The following is a 23,501-nucleotide window of genomic DNA, read 5'->3' as shown; positions in this document are numbered from 1 at the left end:
GCAAACCTTGAAGTTGAAGGTTGAGAAAGCTCCTGTCCTATCATGTAGGCAACACAAATGTTGACAGTGTAAGAAATTCTTGTTTGACACAGACTATTCATTAAGCAAATACAGAGTACATTCTTCTTTAATCTATGTGATTTACAGGGGAAGTTAGCAAAGGGATGAGAAAAAAAAAAAAGATCAAGCCTCTTTTGAAAATGATTTGGTTAATTACTTTTACCTTGTACTGAGACTCGCAGTTTTTGTTCCAGTCGGCGACTCCAATCCCTCCCCTGGCTTTGAGGATTTCTCTCTGTTCATTTGCTGGAGTATTGAGTTCAATTCACTAATGACATTAGCCTTGGGGCCTGAGAGAATCGGGCTTTTCACCTCCGGCACGTCCCCCCATAGCTTGGATGTCCTTTGGGGGACAACTTTTGCCAGGTTGGGCTGGGCACTGATGGGAGGTGGGGGCGGAGCGGGAGGAGGGATCACAAAGCTGTCTACAGTTTCCTCGATCAGCGCGTCCTTGTAAAGTGCATTGCTTTTGTTGATTATGGGCTTCATTTTTGGCTTAGGAGGTACTGGGGGTTTGTCCACCAGAAATGTTTGCCCATCTGCATAGACTGTACAAGTATCCACGTTCTCCCCCCCTTCCGAGGATAAGGTAGAGATGCTGGACACCGTTGAGATAGTGCTGGTTGTCTCTAGGTGATGGTCGCTGCTGCTCCGGCTGTCGACCTCCTCGATCCCAGAGTCGGCGACGTTGTCGAAACTGTCAGGGGGTGGCAGGAAGGAGGCAGGCAAACAATTTGAGAGACCCGCTTGCTTTTTGCCATCCAAGGAGTTCGCAGGCTGGCTGGGCGAAGGGGTGCCATTCTTCCTCTGCGCCATCAGGTCTGTCAGTGCTGAGCCGGGTGCCAGGCGGTCGTCGGGGATGTCGAAGCTGTTGGCAAACTCCAAGGGAGGGGGAAGTGGCTCGGTGAACAGGAACTCCTCGTCAATGTCCACTGAGGCCAGGGGCGGCGGGGGGATGCGGAAAGGCAGGATGACAGGGTCGTCCACAGAGCTGGCGGCCACAATGGTTTTGCAGGGAGAAGACGGGGGCTCGGATGTGGCAGGGACGCTCAGCTCGTTCTCGGCTTCCTCGCTGCCCTCCGGCCTCTCCAGTGGGGAGTTTTCAGGGCTTGGCTCCATCTCAGCTCCCTTTTCCTCCTCATCCTCGGGCATATCATCTGACTTTGCTGTGTCCACTGTGTGCACCATCAACAAGCCAGCTGATTTTTGCTGCGAGGTATCCACGATGTTTATCAACATGTTCTTCTTCTCCTCAGCTTTCTTTTCTTTCCCTGCATCCATCTCATACTTGTTCTCAGTCTCCTGCCGTCTCAACAGGCCACGGGTATTTTGCCTGGTGACAGTGGCAGTAACAGGAAAAGTCGTTTCCATGTTGGGTCTCATCTTGGTGTCAATGTAAAGCGGTTTGTTAAGGTCGGTTTTGACAGCATCCCCTTTGCCTGGAATCTGCTGTGTCTGCTCTTTCATGGCTCTGTCCCTGGCAGAGAGCGCGAGGGCAAGTGGCGAGTTAGGATCCAACAGCTTCCCTGTGACTGGATGGACGTAGCTATCCGAGCCAGGAGCACTCATGGGCTTGGCTGCCGCCGAACTGTTGTCAGTACCTTTCGGTTTGGACGGAGCATTCAATGTCCTTGAGTCGCTCTGGTCGCTGGGCTCGTTGCTGTTAAAAAGGTTTTCAGGCTCTCTGGGGGCGGGGATTGGCGATGGCGACATGAGCTGTCTGAAACCATCCTCACTGCTGAACATTGCCTCCTCAGTGAACTTGGACTGCCTCATCCGTGGTGTTGGTGGGGTTAATCCAACATCCTCGTCTCCCAGGTCTGTGGAGAGGAAGGCCGGGGAATTGCGCCTGGCTTCCAGCCTCTTTTCCCTGTCCCTCACGGCCCCTGCGATGGCTGCTGCGAATGGACTGCTGACTCCCAAGCTGTCGTCAGGCCGGAGCTGTCCGGGCTGCTCTGAAGACTGAGGATCGATCTCCATGCTGCTCCCTTGGCTGCTTTTCCCGCTGCTGCTGGTGGATGGCTCTTTGACGATGATGGTTGGGATTGGAATAGAGCAGGTCTTTTCTGGACTGTCCTCCACATTGGATTGTTTCACCAGCATCCCCTTCCGCCTGGCTGGCTTGGCCGGCACGTAAACTGCTTTGCTGGCGATCTTCCCGACCTCAGAGTAGGGGTTTTCAGGCATCTGGCCCCTCTTGCTCCTGAAATTCGCCTGAGCTGCGGCACTCCGGTTGTACAGGTCTTCCGAGTCCAGGGAGTACCGGTCCAGCTCCCGCCGGTAATAGATCCCTTTGTCCCTTATCATCGTCCCCACGCTCTCGGGCCTAACCAAAGAGATTTTTGCACCTGAATTCTGGTTAAATGGAGGTTTGATCGTTCCGTAGCTCCGGGACGTCAGGGATTTGGGGGAGTTGTACAGAGAGGGAGAAGGTGGCGGTGGTGAGGGAGGTAAGGACTGTGGTGGTGGTGGGATATCTTCAGAGGTGTCAGGCATTGAAAGACTCCTGGTAAACTTCAGCATAGGAGGGGCCAGAAACTGCCGCTCTTCCTCTGTTATTCCTGAAAAATCAGAGAGTGCATTTAAAACACTGCCACATCCACCGGGATCCCTCACGCTGGACTATTTCTCCATCCAACCCAAAATTCCAAGGTGCATTCCCCGCGGCAGGAGGAGGATGCAAAATTCCAAAAGGAGGCCTTTAGGTTGATTCCCACCATAATCATTCTTTCCTGTTGGACACGCGAGGTGCCAGGATTGAAAAGGATGCTACGGAATTTCAATTAAACTGATGTGTAGGCAAATGTTTGGGGTTTACGTATCATCAAGGTGGCTGTAGAAAAGCACATTTTCTTTCAAAATATTGAACAGGGAAGATATTCTGTGCAGAGGAGCCGCTTCTGCCTTGCTCCAGCACTCTACAAATGCATATAATAAAACAACTCAGAAACCTACTGAATTTTTAAGATGCAACTGAAATTTAGCAAAGGGACTGTGAAGATCCTATTGGGGAAAAAACCCATAATGTTGCATTTCAAAAGATGACATTATATCATTACAAATATGGCTTTTAACATAAATAAACTGGGTAATACTGGTATAGTTTGGATGCTAATTTTACATCAGCATAATGCATTTCTAAGTTGATAAAAGTCACTGCTAAGATTACTAACAAGAATAAAAAAGCCCAAATTTGGACTGCTCTTTGTTTCTTTGTTGTAAAAACATCTATTGCCATCATTTGAAATAAGAAAAGAAAGATGAATTTTAGTCCATTTGATCAACAGGATTTCTTTGTGAACTACACAGCATTACAATACTTTCACCTCAATAACAAGGAAAAAAATGATAATATTTTGCCGTAGTGTTTTTCAAAAGGCTTGTACTGATCTTTTTTATTTTTTTGTCCTTGTTAGAGGGCACATTCTAAAGAAAATAACCAAATTTTAATTCCGTACTTGCCAAGCAGAATGTGGAAATTACACCACCTTATTACACACAAAGTTCTTTTCTCCTGAGGTTTGTATAAAGATTAAACAGCCACTCATTGGGGTAAAGATGTCAGAGAAACATGCTTTAGGAGAGAAGCAAAGTTACTTAAAGTACGCTATTAATGAACAACACCATACAAGAGAGGCATTTTACCTATAGATTTTTGTCTTCTCATTGTACCCCGAGGTATACCCAGAAAAGGACCTTGAGGGCTCCCTGGGACAGTGGGTGTCATCACAGCAATACCCTGTCTCTCATACATGGACTACAAAAGAACAAACAGAAACCCCAACAGCATTAAAGTATGAAAGTCTCTTCCACGTGGAAATAATGCCTCATCCATTACCCCTTTCACTGAGAATTCTGATGGAAAAAAATAAATCTGGGGTTATTTTTGCAGAGGAGGGGGAGAGAAAGGGAAGGCTGGGCTTTGTTTAGACACTCATGAAAGGACAGCAGCTGTAAGTGGAGTTTGTTGGTATTATTTACAAGGCAAGAGCTTTAGGTGGGTAATGGAAAAGTACGTCCAAAAGGCAATAAAACCAGTTATCTTTTTTACCCGCAGAGTTTTGTAAGATTAAATTCTGCACTTGAATGATGCAATTTCAGAGTTCTGGCGTTTAATTTTTAATATGTGCTATCACATTAATGTCAATTCTTCCCTTACAAAGCCTTGGGCATTATTTAATCAAGGAATTAGATAAATTAGTAGGAATAAAGCAGTGCTTCGTGGCTCCCACTTACATTCATATCTGTAGCTGAGGGAAAACATCTACTAGAAGGCCGCTGTTTTATAGTTGCCACTCTGGAGTCCACAGCTGCATTGTCTGCAATTCTTGATGGCTTGGAAACTGGCACTATTTCATCCACCTTATCTGTAATATAAAAGCATTCAGTAAAATAAATATCGCTTGTCCAAAGAAACAGAAAAGTTAATTATTGCAAGGTCAAAGGAAGAGATTTACTTTTCAAAAAAATGCAAAGAAAAAGTTTTTTTGGCATTTTAACAAGGCAATGCTTGAGCATCATAAGTCGTGCAAGCCGAGCACTTTTTATTGCTGCTACATAACATGCATGCTTTAGTTTTAAGCCTGCATGCATTTAATGTTTACTTAGTGTGACTCGAAAAACAATCCTCTTCTTCAAACCTTCAAAATGTGAAGGGAGAATATCTATATAGAAATGGAAAGAAGACCTTTAGAAATAGTGAATCTGTACAGCACTGTTTCAAATAGAGATAAGCAGACTGTACTTAGTCATCAGAATTTCAGTGATATTTTGGACAAAAACAAGTACTCCAGAAGCGCTCTTTTATGCCTATTCTCCTTAAGTAAACACATCCTGATTTGTTCATACTCTTGGACTTGTAGGCTGGCACTACTAACTGCATACTTTGTTTAAAAGAAACTTTCATATGCATTCTTGGTTTTTTTGGTTTTTATATTTTTTAATTTCTTTTAATAACTGGACAGTTTGGGAATGCATTTAGTCATGGTCAGAAGCAGACCAAAAATAGGGAAAGTCCAAATCTGAATGAGAACATTTGGATTTGGGACTCTGATCCACTGCATGATGTGATGGTAAAACACAGGGAAAAGTTTAATCAGGATATTCCAAAGCTGAGTGATGGTGTTAGCCCCATCTCCAACTGAAACAAGGTTCATCAGCATTTAATACAAAATGTTACTCCCTCACACTGAAGACCTCGAAGTACAGAACAATCAACTAATTATTGCCTTGACAGCTCCTTTTTTTTGCCCATTCTACTGCTACAAAACCAAGGCACAGAGAAATTAAATCACTAGCCCAAGCCACCAGGAGAGTCTGAGTTTGGAATCCCTACTAGGATCCAAACTGGCATCACACCAACAACTTCCCTTACTATGCCTTCTATTGCATTTGCTTGCCTGTATCACGTTAATTTAGTGTCTTTTCCTTTGAAGTTTCACCAAAACTAGGATTAGTTGCATAGCCTGTGGTGTTTCTGTGAGTGGGACACCTCAGCCTGGCTCCTAGGCTTCCACAACACCAGTCAGAGCAATGCCACTTTTCAGCAATAAGCTCCATCTCCCAAATAATTGATTATTTGTCAAACAAGGATAATTACTTCATTAGGATGCTACAGATTTAAAATTACCCCAGGTTTTTAAGGTGATCTAGAACTGGTGTTACTATCCCAAGTATTGTATTTAGGGATTGAAATTTTACCTCGCTGGAGAGCAGTGCACTCAGGGCTCTGGATATTGATATGGATGGGAATAAGGCAGAAGGAAAAGAGCTTTTGATCCCTCTATACAGTAGATCTAGCTGATGCAAGGATGATATTTTAAACAGGAGAAGAAGAGAGGGGAAGAACTTTTAGCCTTCGGGTTAGGAAGAAGGTTGTCCTAGAAGTGGATATTTCAGTGTCACAAAAGGTCAGGGAACAGGCAGGAAAGGAAAGGCTGAGCAGGACCAGTAAGCTGAACACTGCAGAAAACTGTCTCACAAGAGTAGTGTTGCTGTTTCTTTTCAATTGAAGTTAGCATTCAAGTCCTTTCATTGGTCTGCTTTATTTTTTTGGTGGGGTTTAAATCATCCAGTGGAAGGAGAAAAGAAAAAAAAAATCTTCAAATGGTCACAAGTATTCAAAAATAAAAACTTCATGTCACATTTCATAAGGCTCTGTAATACAAACTTCTGAAAGAAAAACATCTGCACTTCTGCTCAGCAAAAGGCATCAGAAAGCAACAGTGTAACCATGAACATTTACCCTATACAGCAAAAATATAGCTGGACTGCAGAATGGTACTCAGGGGATCTATCACCAAGAGCTTCAACTGGGCAGAGATCTCCTCTTAAGGCTCTCCCACCCTTGTTCTCATCCCAGAAGCCAAACAACTAATCTTTGGGATACAGAAAGAAGGAAGCCTTGGAAACTGAAGCACTCAAAATCTGCATATGAGAAATAGAAATATACCATGTAAGAAGTGATCCCCTTTATTTTGAACAGACACATGTAACCAGATACCCATTCAGACAACAAAAAGCTACAGGGAAAGAGTGATGAGGCCATGACAGACACTTGAAAAAGCATGGAAATATTTCTTGGGGATGAAACATACATACCCTCCGACTGCACTGATTTGGCTAGACAATCCTAGAAGTCAGATCCTAGTTTTGGATCTGGCCAAAATATCAGTTGGTACCAATTCCTAAAACCATCTACTATTTCCACATGGAGGAAAAAACCCCTGGTTTTCTGTGAGTTTACGGCAAGTTTCTTGTCTGTAGAGAGGTTTTCAGTCCTTCTCACCCTATGGCTGCTCGCATTTGCCACATCTAGCCAAAGCACTTTGAAATGGGAGAGGAGGGTGGGTTAAAGCTCAAGCTGTTTTGCAAGGGACTCTTTAGGGCTTCCTTGCGTGGCACTTCCAACGTCAGCACTGCACAGCTCCTTCTCTTGCTCTACTGCCCTTGGATCAGAAAGCAAAGGTAGAGTGGAGGTTGCCATTTTGGAGCCACTACAACAAAAAATGTGAAGCCACAGAAGCAGCCAGCACGTGGAGACTGATCCTAAATGGTGGCAGCTACATGGCGGGTCCTGCGGGAAACATCAAAATCTGAACGCCTGCCCCACCCTGCTGGAGTGAAAGCACAACGTGAAACAAAAACATCCTCACTGCATTATCGAACGTGCCCCTCAGGCCAAGGAAATGGACTGGCTGAATTGCAGTTAGCCTCACTCAGACTCATCCCAGAGAAAGAAGATGTGTTGGGCCAAACCTTCACTTGCCTGTGCCTCAAGCTGTTTGTCTCAAACAGCACCAGAGTGCAAACCCCTCCTGCACCCGAACCACATGTTCTCAAATATACTCCTAGTGGAATAATTTTTCAGGCTCACTAATTAGTTCTCCTCCCAACCTCCTTGCGACCTCAAATGCCCTGCAGCATGCACTCCTCATACCAATGAGAGGGGAAGCTCATGAGTTTGTGCTGGAAATTCTCTGAGGATAACTGCACAAATAACCCTGACAAAAGAGAGAGAAAAAAAGCCACAAAACGGATGCAAAAACTGGCACCTGCTGAGGTGTGTTGACAGAGTGACCCAAAGAAGCCTGCCTCCAACAGGATTTTTAAAAGGAATGCAGCTGGATGAAGGTCAAAAGGAAGGAATGTGGGAAAAGCCTGCACTGGAGGTTGGCCATGCCAGCTGCATTTCCTCCTCGAACCGGTTGTTTAGCAGAGTACAGCCACAAACACACACGCACACACACTTTTATAGGAGCAGTTTGTGGCCGGCTGGTAGAGTAACAAACTCTGATCTGCTTTGCTCTGGATAACCTCAGCCTTGCTGGAAGACAGGGAAGAAGAGGCTACATCTCACTGGCCAGAAAGCACGGCTCGGCTGTAGTCACAGAAGAGGACTTTTAGGCCTACGATTATTCCCTGGCATTTTCCATAGAAACTGCTCTGCACTTTCCCAAGAAGTCACAATGGTGTGTTGAAAATCAAACACAGGAGCCATGCTACACCTGTGAGAACCCGTCCCCACTGCTCCAGGGGCTCCTGGGAGCAGCATTCTTCCAGAGAACTGTCAGGGATACCACATGTAAAAGCCAGTCTGATGCCTCTGCATGCATATAGCAATTTGAGTGCCACTATATTAAATTCCCCCGAGAGAGGCAGCACCAACAGATATAAAGTAATTTATTGCCAAAGTGCGTTTCCATCTGCCCTGTTGGGTTACCAATGGGACCCGTGCCCTGCTCAGGGTGCCAGCCCTCAGGAAATTGGATGGCCTAAAGGCACATAAAGTAGTTGTGTTTTATCAGGATGTAGGTCTCGTCTCTGATGAAAAGCTCTTAATCACAGACAGAGTAGCACAGTACCCAACAGCATGTCATGACTTTTACATTCTCAAGAGGCCTGGCTGCTAGGCAAGTTGCTTTTTTTAAAAAATTCTTTTTCTTTTTCTTAAATAATTAATATCTGTGATAATTACAGGGGACAGTCTCCTCCTAATAGATTTGTTGCAGGAGATGGCTCTTATCCCCGTAGAACACATGGCTTAGTGACTCCTGTTCCGAATACCCAGACTCTCTCAGAGGAAAAAGTATAATGCTGCCCATCAAGCCACCAGATCCATCATCAAATGAACTTTGAAAACGAGAGTCAGGTGCCCAGATAGATCTGGTGGCACATCACTACACAGCCCTCAAAAAGAGAAATATGAGGTATGATCCTGGCAACATTACTTATTGTACGACATAGCCAAGACATGTGGATTAGCTCCACCGAGGGTCTTAGGAAGTGAGCTGGTGAGACCCACAGAGGATAAGAATGGTCATGATCCAGTACAGGCTATACCCCAACACCTCAGGCTGGCATGCCAGAAACACCAGGCAAAGACTGATCGAACACAGTTTGGGAGGCGAGTATTGCCAAGACCTCTATACTTACCACCGAGTCCCGAGTGCTTGCTCAGAGGGTGTGGGATAATGGAGAAAGAAAACTCAAAAAACAGCTGCCTCAAGAAATGACTTGTATTTGTAAGAAAAGCAATGAATGCCTGGCACAGAGTAAAAAAATGCTCGTATGAAGTTAAAGTGAAAGAACAGAGGCAAATGTTCTTCAAATACCAGCAGCACACATCGTTAACAGTGCAAATATAAACTACAAAATGTTAGACTAATCTAGTCAGCCAGAATACAATGTTAGCCAATGTAGGAAATGGTTGAACTCTGCCACCGATGGCCTTATGGCTAAGAATTAAAAGGACAGGCACATTAAAAAAAACTCTAAAAATCCTATGGAGTGGTTATTTTTTCTTCCCTCCCCCTTTTGCCTGGCGTGGAGGCATGGGCAGCGAGGCCCTCTCGGTTATGGCTCTCTGCAGCCGGCCACTGCGACAAGGCAGGGTGGCCTGCGGCGGGTCGCGAGGGTCGCTCGTCCCTTCAGCCCCTGGTAAGCACACAGTGGAGGATGCCACTGCGTCCTCACCAGTCCATGTCGAGGCACACGTCAACTCGACATGGGGGGTGGCTCTTTGGGAGATGCGCGTTTCGAGGACCTGCGTCCTCGGCTGCTTGAGGAAAGCTAAAATCTCTGACAGGTAGTTATGGATGGCTCTTGTGGAGGTAGCCACAATGCCCAGCTGCAGCTCCATACGGCCCATGGACTGGGACATGAGACCCATGGACTGTGCATGCTCCCTCTTGATATTTTCCAGCAGCTGCACAATCCTACTGTTGGTTTCCATCAACAGCTTCTCTCCCTCTGTTAGCTGGGGCTGCCCTCTCCAACCCCGATCCCTAGGGACAGGCTCAACACCGCAGCGCTCTTCATTCATCTCATCATTTCCCTCCTCCTCAGGAGAGTCACTTTCAAACTGAGGAGTCCTACTGAGTGACTGATCCCCAGGAGACTGTATGTCCATGGTGCACTCCGGAGTCCGCGCCGGCGTTTGAAATCCCTCAAAATCCTCCCCAACGTTGCTGTGTGTTTCAGACGAGGACAGCGGCCACTGCCAGCTCTCTGTGGTCCTGGCTGGCGAGTCTTCATCAGAGGCAGGCACCGAGGATTCCTGTTCTTCAGCCGGCGTGGACAGCGAGCTCCCTCGGTGATGGCTGGCTTGCCCCGAGGATCCAGGAACCTCCCCATCTTGCTCCCCAGTGACATCTGGCAATCAAATAGAGGAGCAACAACCACTGTATCTGAGGCCAGGCAGATGGAGGTATCTACATGCATTGGACAACACATAGAAAGAAGCCAGTTGGGAAGCCAAGAGTGTATGTGTTTGGGCAAACGGAAGGGCGGACTAAAGTTTAGTGACTGCATTGGGCACGTGGCAATTGGCGTCATTAAGCACTTTTGGTCTCAATGCACACTGTCCTGTACCCAGAACACACACAGCCATGCTGCATCCCAAGGCAGGAGCTACCAAATTCCCCTCAGCGTGACTGTGACAGGAAATGTCAGTGAACCTAGCGAGAAGCTCACCTATGCACTGCAGTGGTGTCAGTCAGAAATCCCTGGGACGAGCTCAGGGCCAAGGGTCCAATTGAGCTTCCTGGGGTGCCAGATGTGCTCCACCACTGGCTGAGGGCAGCCCTTTGTTGCTCTGAAGCACTGCTGGCTATCTTCACTTTTGTCCGACGTGTCACGTCACCCCCACCCAAAATCTCTCCCAAATCAGTGCTGCAGCGCGACGGTGGCCGTCCATGGGATTATCCCGTGAGCAATGCCCTCCCCAACATTTGCCGGATTTTCCTTGCTCTCTTCTCCAAACAGTAGGAAATGCTATCTGAGGGCATTGCTCACCAGGATCTCTTTGCCTCCTGGAAATGAACTGAGTTTTGCCCTCCCCTGGCTACCTCTTCACTTGCCTGAGGGTGCGTGGTGGAAATCTGGGTGAAAGCACTTCCCCGTGGCAACTCTAGAGAAAAATGCCTTCCCTTAAGAGCAGGAAAGGCTCGGGCTTTTGCACCCACAGGAATCACTGGTTCACAATGGAGTGTGATCTGCCCAGCTGCATCCTGCACCGCTCTGCATTACATGAGGCTGTGGCTGGGACTCTGTACACTTTCTGTTACTTCAGATAAAAAAATGAGTCCACTTTTCTTTTTTTTTTTTAGGGGGACCAAATCACCCTGGGGCAGCAGCTGAAGGAGGCAGCCCAAAGCCCAAAGCCCTGCATTCCCCACACTCAGGCAAGGGATGGCTGAGAGAAGCACTGCTCTTGGCAGGGTTGTGACCCGACTAGGCTGCTGCTGCTGCTCACACCACAGTGGCCTGGGTGCCAGATCAGTGCTGTGCCTACTCTCTGGCATCCCAGCCTTGAAACAGCTTTCTGTTTTTTTCTTAAGGATTAATTTCTGCTTTTTGAAATACTGCTCTTCAGACCTCAGTGGAAGCTGTAAGCTTATATCTGCAAGGTGTAGCTGAGGTAATGTTAAACCATACTTTTGGTTCTGTTTATGAATCAGGGCAGGGTTTTGTTTGATTTTTTTAAATTATTTTATGTGGAATATAATGAAATGAAAGGCTTTTTCTGACAGACCCAAGGATCCCTGCTCCTATATCTCAATCCCTGTCTACCACAATGTGGTACTCATTATTTCTACACCTATATGCCTGCAATATTATGGTGCTCTAAAAGGGATTCTGTGTGACTTCCTTCAACAATGACTTTTAAGTGCTAAAATAATGGATATTATTCGTGCATTTAGCATATTCACTACTTCAAAGTATTCACATTCAAAGTATTCATATTTTCTCTGCGTCTGGCTGGACTGTCCAGTTGCATGTTTTATGGAAAGTGAGGATGAAATTGTATTTGTAAAAAAGCATGAGCTCCTTATGAAAATGAATTTCAGGGACAAACTGTCATGCAATCATTGACTCTTCCACTCCATGGAGATTTAAAAGGGGCTATATATCAACCTAACTAAGAACTGCTTCTTCCTTTGCAATTCTTCTGCTTTTTCTAATACAGCCACAGCTGCATTCCTTCATTAGCAAAGCTCTCTTAACAACTACACTGTAGGACCATGAAATTATTTCTCAGCATTTTCCTATTTGATTACACATGAGAAAAAAAAAAGAACAAAAAAACAGGGGACCTACTTTTACCACACAAAGCAAACACACACTTCAGTTAATGTCTACGGAATCAGAGTGAGGTAAGGGATCATAAATACTCATTCTGGTAGAGCCACTGGTCACACTGAATGTCTTGGCATTTCTTTTGACATGTCAACAGAAAATTCCCCGTATTCGAAAATCCCTTTTAGCTGGCAAGTACTCTAAACAGAGCCCACCTAACAACTGGTAAGTAGTAGAACAAAACTATACTGGAAGTCAAAAACAAGCAAAATGAAATCAAAAACCTCCAAACTCCACACTGATTTATGAATACTTCTGTAAATGGTATCACTGTGTCTAGTCGGTTCAGATTCAGGGGGAGCAGAACACCTTTGTTATTTGTGCATGTCTACATATTTGCCAGAGGCTTGTGAAGAAAAATTTCTCTGAAAAAGAGCAATAATTTATTTAATAAATTTTTGCGAAATTCCTTATGTCCTATGAAATGTTACCACTTGTCATTCTCCCAATCAGTCTTTTCAGCCTTTCATGGCTGAAAGAACAGCATCTGGCAATCAGTGACCAATGACACAAATGACAAAAAGCAAAGAGTCTGTGAAAACCCCTGGGCAGAAGGTTAATTGCGGAAACTCTTGGCGAATACTTCTGAATAATGAATACATGCACAGGCTTTAGTCTAGGTTGGTAAACTTGGCTGGCAACAAGAAGGAGGAATAACCATCGTTATTATTTGTAACAAGGTGTTCAACATCCCTCAGCAACTCTGGTTTCTGGAAGCTTTGGGAAGCATTGCCATGGGGCATGGGGAACCGAGGGTGTTACAGGCATGGCCTTCCACAAACTTTCCTTCACTAAGGAGCAATCATGGGAAAATTGCCTGGAGGCCACTGGCTGACACCACCTGGATGAACATAAGAGTCTCTGCCCAAGAAATCCATTCCTCGCTGACCAAAACTTGCCCTAAATTCTGGGTGCATCTTGGTCATGTTGGTTGCACCAGTGCCTAGGCTGGGGCTGTGGAAGAGGTGTGCTAGGCACAGCAGGGTCACTTCAAAACTGGGTTCAGCCAGAATCTGTCCTTATGTTTGGACAGCTGAAGGAGTGACCTCAACTAACTGCCTTTTACTCCTTGGAAAAGGGGTCACTTCCAAAAAAAGAGAGAGAGAGGCCACTACAATTGTGAAGTCAAAATCGGACACGGATCAAACCATGCACCAACATGGCTGACTTCACTTCGTTGTTAACTTGCTTTAAAAAAAAAAAAAAAAAAAAAAAAAGAAATCTCTTTCTTTTCAAGCTTTAAATAGAGTGGGTACAAAGAAGCACAGCTGGCTTCCTTGGGTGTGAAGCAAAGGGAAGAGGCCATATTCCCTGATCTTTCTAGCAATTTCCACCTGACACACCATTCCTACATGCAGCATTTTGCTCACAGTGATAGTTACGGCTCACAGGCAAAATAGGTCGCTTCTGTTTTTTACAGGTCTTTATACCAAGGGTTAGCAGCCATCAAATCTGCAGCCTCCAAGGTTCACATTCCTAACTTCATGTCCCTTGCTCTGCTGGGGCAGGACTTCCATCTCCATCCCTAAATGGCCAAGGGACTCAGGAAGGAGCATGTAAATGGGCTAAAGGGAGCAGAAACATCTGGAAGTCAGTGATCCACTGCACTTCAGCTTTAGTGTTTGTTCACTGTGGGTACTACGCAGCTATTTCCAAAAGCCTCCTGGGATTCACAGGTTTCTGAAGGCTGCTTTTTGTTTTACCTCAGTTGGGTTTAAGGAATAAAAGTGATCTGGTGTTGAGGGGGTCCATGCAATAGGAACTGGTGAGCTTCTACCAAAGTACTGGCTATCTCCCTTTCTCCCCTGTTGCACAGGTTCTCTGTTTCTGCAGAGGAGCAGAATCTGCCAGACAGATCCTCTGTTCCTGCTGCATATCTGGGTGTTTCCCTGGGCTGATCTGACCTGGTGGATCAGGAGGTGCTCCTGGAGGCCACAGGAGAGCTGCTTCAGGTGTGCCTGCAGCAGAGAGCTGTGGTTTGCCCCATCCTGCCCTGAGCATGCTGATCAAAGCCAAGTTTATTCCAGCCTTTAGGTTCATGAATATGTCCATTATTTTGAAGCACTGCTATTCCGTGTGGTCTCCTTGCACCACAAGGTTCATTACCACTGACAGTCCTTTGTGTTGGTCATTAGGCATTTTTAGGATTGTAGCAATTACTGGGTTGAGATACACAGAGAACTACTGAATGGCTGATTCAGCTGCAGGGGTAGAGGACTGAGACAGAGGCCAAGAACAGAGCAGGGCTTTGGATATACACATACTTTAGAGACATCAAAAGTATTTCTTTAACTTTTGGTCACTGAAGAACATTTGAGATTTATGCCTGTGTTGTGCCTTACCTGCCACTTGGACTGGCAGCTGATCCCTCCCCTGAGATGTGCTGCTCTTTAAGAAGCCCTCCTTTTGAAATCCCACCATTCCTGTTTCACCTCTGCTACCAGGTCGTTGCCTTTTCCATTATCTTTCCTTTTCAGACTGCCCACCAGCGGAGCTGCACGGGAGGGAGGGCTGGGGCACCGTCTCTTCCTGCTGACAGACAGGTGGGTGGAGATGTCCCTTGGCCACAACAAGCGGGCCAGGAGCTCAACAACAGCGGGAACACAGCGGGGGGAGCTTCCCGGGCCCTGCCTCTGCTGCTCTGGACCTGGGCCTCTGTCTGTATCTCATCATCCCTCCTGGGGTGGGTGCATTTCTCAAACTGCTTAGGTACCAAGGTGATAGGTGCCTTGTAAATACCTAAGATAGATACAGACAGAAACTGTACCAGGCGCATTATGCAACACTTCAGACAATGCCAATGGCACCTCAGTGCTGTAGGATCACCCACCTGGTCCAGCATCTGCAGGCAAATACTGGGCACATGCATTTTTCCTTTGGAAAAGTGATGGGAACACAGGACATTCATTCTTCCTTGGTGGCAACAGGTTTGGGCACACAGCCCTTAGTGTCAGGCACTGCACATGCAAGGGTTTTGTTCCATCGCCTTCCCTAAACATGAGTTTGCAGGTTTAGATTAATTTACTTCGTTAGCTGATAAAATTTGCTTCCTTGTCAGTAATCTGCAAAAACGGGTTACAGAAGCAGCACCAAAACTAAAGGGGCGGTCTTCACGTGTGCCCATTCAAAATGCATAGAGGTTCTTCTAAACTACAGGAAAATATGGTCATGGTGTTGTTTTTTATCTTATGGATTCAATTTTTTTTCCCAATTTCTTTTATTTTTAACTACAAGTAGCTTGTCTTTAGCATGAAGACCAAGAGTGATTATGAATATAGTTAAGTTCCCATGTCTGAGAAAACAAACAAACAAACAAACAAACAAACAAACAAACCAGCATCTAAATCAAGTAGGTGCAATTATTTGCACTGCATTCCTTTTAGGTTTTTGGCACTTCCCATATATATGCCAAAGGCCTTGACCTGCTTAATTTGTAAAAGAATAGCTGGGAAGTAACTGGATAAAAACGTCCCTGGGTGGAAGAGGTACTAAAGGACAATTTGGGCAAACAGTGGTTCTGGGGACTGGGGCATGGCTTTCAAAGAAGCAAATGAACAAAAATTCTAGACCATCTTCCCAATGCTAATGGGCAGGTGAGAACCTACTGATTTCAAAAGAGAGCTTGGTCAGACCACAGGAGCTCATCTGATAGCATTGCTTGGCACAGAAGCAATTTCACCTGACAGTGTCCCTGGGTGAAAAACAGGTTACTCCTGTTTGGTTAAAATTATTAAAAATGGATCTGTGCCCTCTGAGAACAAATGGCCTTCTTTTCAGCTCTTCAAACCGGATCAGATGTGTAAAAATTCATCAAAGACCAAAAGTAGGCAAAGTATAACAAAGCCTCCAACACAGCACTGAGCTTTTAAAGACTAGCCTTAGCTACAGCACGGATTCAGAGTAAGAACATTAAAGGTTAAGTTCTAAATCCAAATTTGTTGTTTATGATCAAAATTAGAGGAAAGAAATAACAACCTCAGCCCACAGTTATGTCCTGTAAATGTATGGTTAAAAATATACAGAAATGGAGTGACCTGAGTTTTCATGTCAACAATTAGGCGAATCCTCATCAATCTGCCACCACTACATTTTAATCTGGAATTACCTTCTTCCAGCCCCACCCTAAATTAGCAATTTGCAGGGTTGTGCTTGAATTACAATGCCCAAACCACACATTTACCATACTGCAAACAACAGGCAGAGAATATTATTTTAGCAGTCAGCATAATGAGGAAATAATAAAAGCGCTTTGCAATGCAGTCAAACACAAAAGGCAGTTGAAACACTTTACTTCTATGAAAATTAACCAAAAATATTTGTCTCCTCTCTGGAATACTGTAAATTCTACAAAGTACTCTAAAATAAAATAAAATAACAAAATATATAAAATAAATCAATAAAACATAAAAACTTAAGTAACTAAAATTAATCATTTAACATTGAGCATCTATAAATACCATTACATGATTTATGAAAATGCCTTATAGGTATTCACAATAAAGAGCTCTCAAAACTCTCTTGAAGGATAGCCTTATTTGTGTTTCTAGGGCTGAAAATAGCTTCACATTATTACACACAAGTCACATTTACATGTTATAACCACACCATCAAAAGTAATTTTTAAGGAAGGCAGAAAATGGATATGTTCAAATTCTTTTCTAGAGATACAATTTTCAAGTACCAGCTCTTTAACAGCATGTTCATTATTAAGGAAATAATGATACAGGCATTTAGAATACACCTGCAATGCTGAAGCCTTGCAATTCAGCCTACCTTGAAAGAGGAATGGTCATTGTCTAACAGTGGTTTCTGTTCAAGAACAAAAACAAAGCAGAGAATATAGTCAATACCCACTCCTACCCTGCAAGCCAGGTGGAATTTAAGTGGCAATTTGATGTTCTGTTTAAGAGACAGCATTTGAAAATTTGGCCTAGTCACAAAAGAAAGGCAATCAAATCAAAGGAACCAAAAAGAAAGTGAAGGATCTAAGACACTTGCAGCCTTCTCTGGTGTTAAACTTAACTCACGCTTCCACACCGAGGGGAAAAACCAAACAAACTATGAGGAATTATCTAAAACCATTTATTTTTAATTAGATTAAAAATTAATTAACATGGGTATGCGAACATTTGAAGGAAAAAGAAAAAAAATAGCAGCAAAGGGAGTTTTGAGATGAGGGAGATAAGTCCTTCATCTCCCTGGCTCCTGAAAAAGAGAGAGAACACATTAAAAGTGCTGAAAGAGTTTTCTACTGGCCTAACTGTGCCATGTTGGGAAACACATGCAATTTTAACTGTTCCTCAAGCCCTCATGATTTTGAATATGTGCTTAGATATTAAATCAATAATATCTGAGCATAGTCACACTCACATAAACCAACATATTTAAGGTGTCTCTTTGCAAATGCTACAAACCCCACATTTTCTGTAACACTTACAATTCCTTTTCCAACTTCTTTTATACCATTGTCTTGTTTGGCTGATGCAGAAAGGTTTTGAAAACCTTTCCAATTACAGTCCTGTAATAAAGAAAAACAAGCATCATGACAGGGCGTTACATCCTCGAGAATAAGCTGATAAATTCAATATAACAACAGTGTAGATGAGAACACCCACACAGACTCAAGCAGTCTCTACTCAGGATTCCCATTGTTTCCAAAATGTTAAAGCATCTCATGGAAGTTATATCCTGATCTGAAGAAGTCTTTAGTACCAGGAGTTACCTGTTTGGATTCTGTGGCAGAAGTTGCTAATGAGCACATTGCCAAGTTATTTTTTGTGGAAAACACAGCTTTAGCATTGTTCCCTTTCTGAAACATGCCAATCTTCAATACTTTTCCCTCACAAAGTGTTTTACAAGTATTTATATTGTAGCCACGGTCCTAATCCTACACTTACACTGCCATGTTACACTACAAGCCACAAAATCTGCAACCTTGCTGCACCAGCCACAAATGGGGCTGGCATTTCTTCACACAGACTTGACAGATTCCACCCAGAGTCACTGTTTTCTGCTTGAGGTAAATGACAACCCGATGACAACCTCTTCCTCATTACTACACTGGCACCTCATTATAATTTCAAATAAGTAATGCGAATCAATTACTTACAAGGGATAACCTTCAAGAATTCTTCATGAAGACTGATGCCTTTTGCTCTCATCTTCTGAAATAGTGTCTGGTGAAGATCTGAAAACCTTCTTCCTACAGAGAAGCACTGCAGGTGCTGGGAGCTATCTCAGGAGCTGCTGTGGTGAGTGCTGTAAGAGTTGCTTTGGTGATATTCCCATTGTTCCCTGCAGACAAACCTCCATCATCAACGCCACCACAGCGAAATAAAAAAAGTGAGTTTTGAACCCAGATGGCTTTGAGAGTGGTCTCTTCAAACACAACAGAACACTGTGAGCTAATCCACTGCTTGGCATTCATTTATATATTTTTGCTCTGCAATTTCATTGTTTCAGATGCCATTGGAAGGTGCCACCTTTGAAACAATGGACGACAGGAATGGGATGAAGTGAGAATGCTTATTGCAGACAGAGCTAATAATATTTCTTTTGAATGCCATCAACTGATATTTTTCTATTCAAATGCCAGTCAGACTTGATGCCAGGTAACAATATTCTGTGTTGATGATATCACAGTTATTCTGTATCTGTGAGGTGGTGATAGAATCTAAACCCTCCAAAGGAGAAAATCCTTTATTTGTAGTTGGTACTGCAGCCCACACCAAACCCCAAAGACCAGGACCAACACACACACTTTATCAGTATATGGTATATATCAAGATTTTATATTGATTACCATATCAATTCTAAGAACAAACAAAGCACCACCCCGGCTCACTGACACCCATGTGACACTGCCAGCAGATTATTTATTAATGCAGAAGGATTATTTATCTTGTCATTCCCCTTTCGCTGCGGAAATTTAACCTGCTCTATTCTTCATTTTGTCCCTTCTCTTAGAGGATTTTATATTAGGTATTTTAAAATTCAACACTGTCCACTTCAGCTTTCACTGAAAATCCCAGATTAGTCACTAAATCAAACCCATTTCCAGGCAGCAAAGAAAGCTGAGGAGCAGGAAATTTTCAAATCAAATATCTAGACATTTACAGATCTTAGCCTATGGATGTGTTCCTTAAGGATTATATCATTTTAAAATTCTCCCTCCACGACAAGTTATTCATAAGTCAAAACAAAAACTGAAGGAAAAGCCGTTTAGAAACAAGCTCTCCACCAGCTGCACAAATTTATTATGAACAGAATTAAATTTAAAGTTCTAAAATATCAATTTTGAAGCTCTGATGATACCTATTTTCCCATCATGATGATGAAAATTATGACCACAATTCTTTCCCTTAATCTTTCATTTTCAGAGTATTTTTCAAACCTTCATTTCAATTTGCTACATGAATATCCTGGTTATTCTTCTGTATTAATGGAATCACATTTTAAGTGCTGCCTCCAACAAGTTCCTGCTACAACTCTTGGTTTATGTGTTGCCATAACTTACTCATACAATGACTCTTGGCAAACTACAAGGCACAAGAAAGAACACCCCTCCCCTATCCCAGGTATCCCACAAAATCCAGTAAGTAGTTTGGAAACACGGCCCCTCTGAACACGCATTTCAAGGTTGGAAGCTACCTCCAAGTGAGGCAACTACTGCAAGCAGAATGTCAGTGGCAGAGATGAAGTTAAATTTTAGTGATTCATGCCTTGTTGCTGCAGTAAAATGACAGAACTGCCCATGCCATACTGATCCAAACCTATGGATTTTATCCCCTGTTTAGACACAAATACCCTGTCTTCTATCCTGAATATCAAAAAATACAGCCAATGTCCTGTCCTGCCTTCCTTTCCCCTGCTCTCCTAATGAACCAGAATCCATCTCCAGAGATAATCAACGAGACCAGTCGGACAGAACCACAGAAGCCATTATTTTTATCTTAATACCTCCCTCATCTCTGACCCAGAAAACTGAATTTTTGGTTGACAGAAAACTCTGCACAACAACACAAAGACTTTTTGATTAATATGCTGCCAAAATATATTTTTCAGTAACAATGTGGTTTATTCGGTCATATTCTCTGAATGGAGAATGGCAAATATCCCTAGCTGGAACCTCTGGTAACCACCTGAAAGGAGGTCAGGAAAGAGCAGGAAAATAAAGAGTGGAAAATAAACCAACTCTGTCCTATTAAATGTCAAAGAGGAAAAGCTTCCTTGCTGAGAGAAGACACTGCCTACAGCCTAGATTTCCTTTCCATGACACTGAACCTCATCCAAGAGCAGGATGTTTTCACCCAGCCTGTTTTCACCCAGCTACCACCCAGGGGCTTAGGGAAGTGGGATACTCTTCCTTGGGCCAGACTCCATAAGAACGTGGAAATGAACAGCCCCTGCTCAGGAGAGCTCACAATCTAGGGAAGCAAAATGACGTACAGGAGCATGGAAAAAGTACAGCTCAACACAAACAAACTCTCTGTACGCAAAAATACATCTATGAAAACTATTAAAATAGCACTGCTATTTCTATCTGCCCCCCTGCCTCACCATCAGTGCTGGAAGATTGCTCAGTGGGGATCTAGGGAAGGTGGGTCTTTGGGAGAAATTTCAAGGAGAAGGTGGTGGGTGGCCTCATGAATCAGTCCAGGAAGGGCACTCCATGCATACAGGACAGCGTGGAAGATGTTCTGCGGGACAGAGCAGCATTTCTGCGGGTGAGAAGCTCAGGTGTGGTGTGCAAGATCCCTGACTCCTGAGACAGACACAGTGTGGGCACGGGAGAACGTGTGGCCATTCGGGAGACAAGCGGGATCACTAACGTGGGACTGCACTGGGGTGTCACTGGCCACTAACTCTCTGTGACTGCCAGTCAGCACAGGAACTGTGAGGAGATGAGATGGAAGGGGTTGGAGGAGAGTTAGGTACAGAGAAGGAAAAAAAAAGGCAAGGTGAAGGAAAGGAGACAAAAGGAAGAAATGTGGGGGATATTTTCGAATGTGGTCTTCTGTTTGAGTTTCTTAGTGTGTTTGCAATTTATTAACTAAATAACTAAAAAACATATACAATAATTAATGTACATTTGACACCATAAAATAAAACTGGACCATATGCCAACATTAACATTGTTATTATCCTTCACTATGGAAAGGTGAGAAACAGGTTAAACAAGAGACAAAATGCTTCCCCTTACCCTTCTTCTTCCGTACTGAAGCTTGGAAATAGAAAGGGAATGAACTGTGAATCAATTCTGAAGGTAATTTTTTTATATGCTAAATCTTCGTCTGTCATTTTGAGCTCAAACATCATCCTTCCCTCAAAGACGTCAGTCTCTCCCTGCTCATCTCTACTAAATAGGCATCTCTCAAACCATAGTAGATAAAATCTGCTTTTGCCAAGTTGTTTATCGGGGTTTAAGATAACTATGAGGAATTTCTCCCATGCAGGTATTAGGGATACATGCAGAATTTTTTTTTTCTAAGTTCCTTTTTAAAAACAGTAATTGGGGCAACTTATTGATACCAGGGCTGTCAAATTATGACAACATCAGGCATTTCCAAATCTTTGCAGATTGAAATGGAAAGGAATCATTAGCACACTGCCATCTTTTGGATTAATTAATTTGAAAGAGAACAGCTCAGATAGTCTTCTCTGTATTATGAAGAATAGAATACCTTAAAACTTGTCAATAAAACTCTAAGTAGGGTTCAGAGCTAGGCAAAGGAAGTGACTGTAATGAGTGCAAGATGGATAACGTTTTTTGTTTGTTTGTTTGGTTTTTTTTTTAAATTATGTTTAACTTAGCTAGAAGACATTACAAAACTATGCACTCTAAGGGAAAACAAATGGGGAGTTTCTATTTACCTTCTTCTTCTATTACATAACAAGGGACATTCAATAAAATTAAAGGCATCACGTTCAAAACCAATAAAAAGGAAATACATCTGTACACAGCACATAATCAGCCCATGGGATTCTTTGTCACAAGACACTGAGACCATGAGCTTCTCCAGTTCAGGAAAAAGGGTTACACATAGGTATTGATGAGAACATCCACAGTGCTCATTTATAGGTACTTCCTATTTGGTTTGCACATATATGGCATGAAAGAAATGCTCGTTTATTAGAGAGCTGAATAAAAATGTGGGTGTTCTCATAGCTCTCACAGATGTCTAGTATATAGACAAATACATAGAGGGATATATAAATTATAGATAAATACACACACACAAGCTGTGTTTTATGCCAGGAGACAACTCTTAACTGATGATAGGGAGAAAATTTTCCCTGTGGAAGCTTGTTCAGTAGTTGTGCAATTTAAGAATTCTCATCCCTTCTGATAACGGCCCTTTTCCAGGACAAATATGAAAATAGGTAGACCACAGATGTTATTTGGAACAGCAGTCACATTGTTTGCTACGGTGGCAAATGTTCAGAGTGTCACAGAAGTGGCATTTACAGACTTTTTTAGGAAGAAAGCAAATTTCTGCCACTACTACAGCTTTCCCAGAGGACAAACACCCCTGGAACATGGTGCAGGACTATTCCTCAGGACACAAAACTCCTACCACTGCAATGTCTGCCCCATCTGGATAAAGGAATGAATGGGAAATGTGCTTAAAAATGGAAGTATGTCCTGTGGCTGCTTGTTAAAGGAGTTGCATTGGTTTCTGCCACTTGGTGCGGACAAACAGTAGAGCAAGGGCCACAACGTGAGCAAGGGGGTGGCAAAGCTAAAATATGATGGTCTCCCCTGGGGACATTACTATTAACAAGCTATTCTCCCCTAGGGAAGTGCTGCTTCTGCTTTAAGACACGTATCTTCTGTGGAAGATTGAAAAGTCAGAGAAATAGAAGAATATCCTCAGCTTGAAATCAATTGGCAGAAGTGGATAATAAAGGGGCAAAAAGGCTACCAAAGTATTGCTGTCCCCTTGGGAAAGGTGGTTGATAAACCAGCCAAGTTTTATAAGCTCTCAGCACTCCATGAAAGAAAAGCAATGAAAAACACCCAGACCCATGGAGTGTGCTCCAGAAATAATATTTCACATTTTAATCCTGGAAGGAAAATGATGGAGCATTCACAAGCTGTTGATACCTTGAGTTAAGCTCCTAAACTTCCTTGTACACAAAAACCAATTTTTCTGAGACCTGCTGGAGCTACATAATCAGACTGGGGTGGTTTTTTTGGTCTTCATTTGGTTGTTAGACCATAGAGAAGACACTACCCACTTCAGCATCCCTTCGCTGGGAGACTTCCCACTGGAGTTACATGACTTGACTCACTAAAGGAT

The 23,501-nt window shown here is 43.5% G+C and overlaps 2 protein-coding genes across 8 annotated transcripts in view; both read right to left on the bottom strand.

Moving 5' to 3' along the window:
- SHANK2 (SH3 and multiple ankyrin repeat domains 2) overlaps positions 1-23,501 on the bottom strand; it is a 282,608-nt gene that overhangs the window by 14,932 nt on the left and 244,175 nt on the right. For 6 of the 7 annotated variants that reach the window (XM_066187426.1, XM_066187424.1, XM_066187428.1 and 3 more), the window contains 3 exons: positions 4,297-4,427; positions 3,706-3,817; positions 224-2,621 (listed from right to left, as the gene is read on the bottom strand). In XM_066187426.1, coding sequence (XP_066043523.1) covers positions 224-2,621; positions 3,706-3,817; positions 4,297-4,427 — 2,641 coding nt within the window. Of the gene's footprint in view, positions 1-223; positions 2,622-3,705; positions 3,818-4,296; positions 4,428-4,664; positions 4,725-21,400; positions 21,422-23,501 lie in introns of all 7 variants that reach the window. The other variant, XM_066187431.1, reaches the window with a different exon arrangement.
- LOC136292130 (uncharacterized) lies at positions 9,064-15,502 on the bottom strand. The gene is made up of 3 exons (XM_066187432.1): positions 15,029-15,502; positions 14,541-14,727; positions 9,064-10,212 (listed from the first exon to the last, which is right to left on the bottom strand). The coding sequence occupies exons 2-3, from the start codon at positions 14,617-14,619 to the stop codon at positions 9,353-9,355; spliced, it is 939 nt and encodes a 312-aa protein (XP_066043529.1). The 5' UTR covers positions 14,620-14,727; positions 15,029-15,502; the 3' UTR covers positions 9,064-9,352.

This window comes from Chamaea fasciata, unplaced genomic scaffold (assembly GCF_029207755.1).
Source record: "Chamaea fasciata isolate MVZ Bird 193981 ecotype frontalis unplaced genomic scaffold, bChaFas1.0.hap1 SCAF_7, whole genome shotgun sequence".
Taxonomy (NCBI): Eukaryota; Metazoa; Chordata; class Aves; order Passeriformes; family Sylviidae; genus Chamaea; species Chamaea fasciata.
The sequence above is the reverse complement of the archived record's forward strand: the minus strand, read 5'-3'. Positions and strand labels throughout refer to the sequence as shown.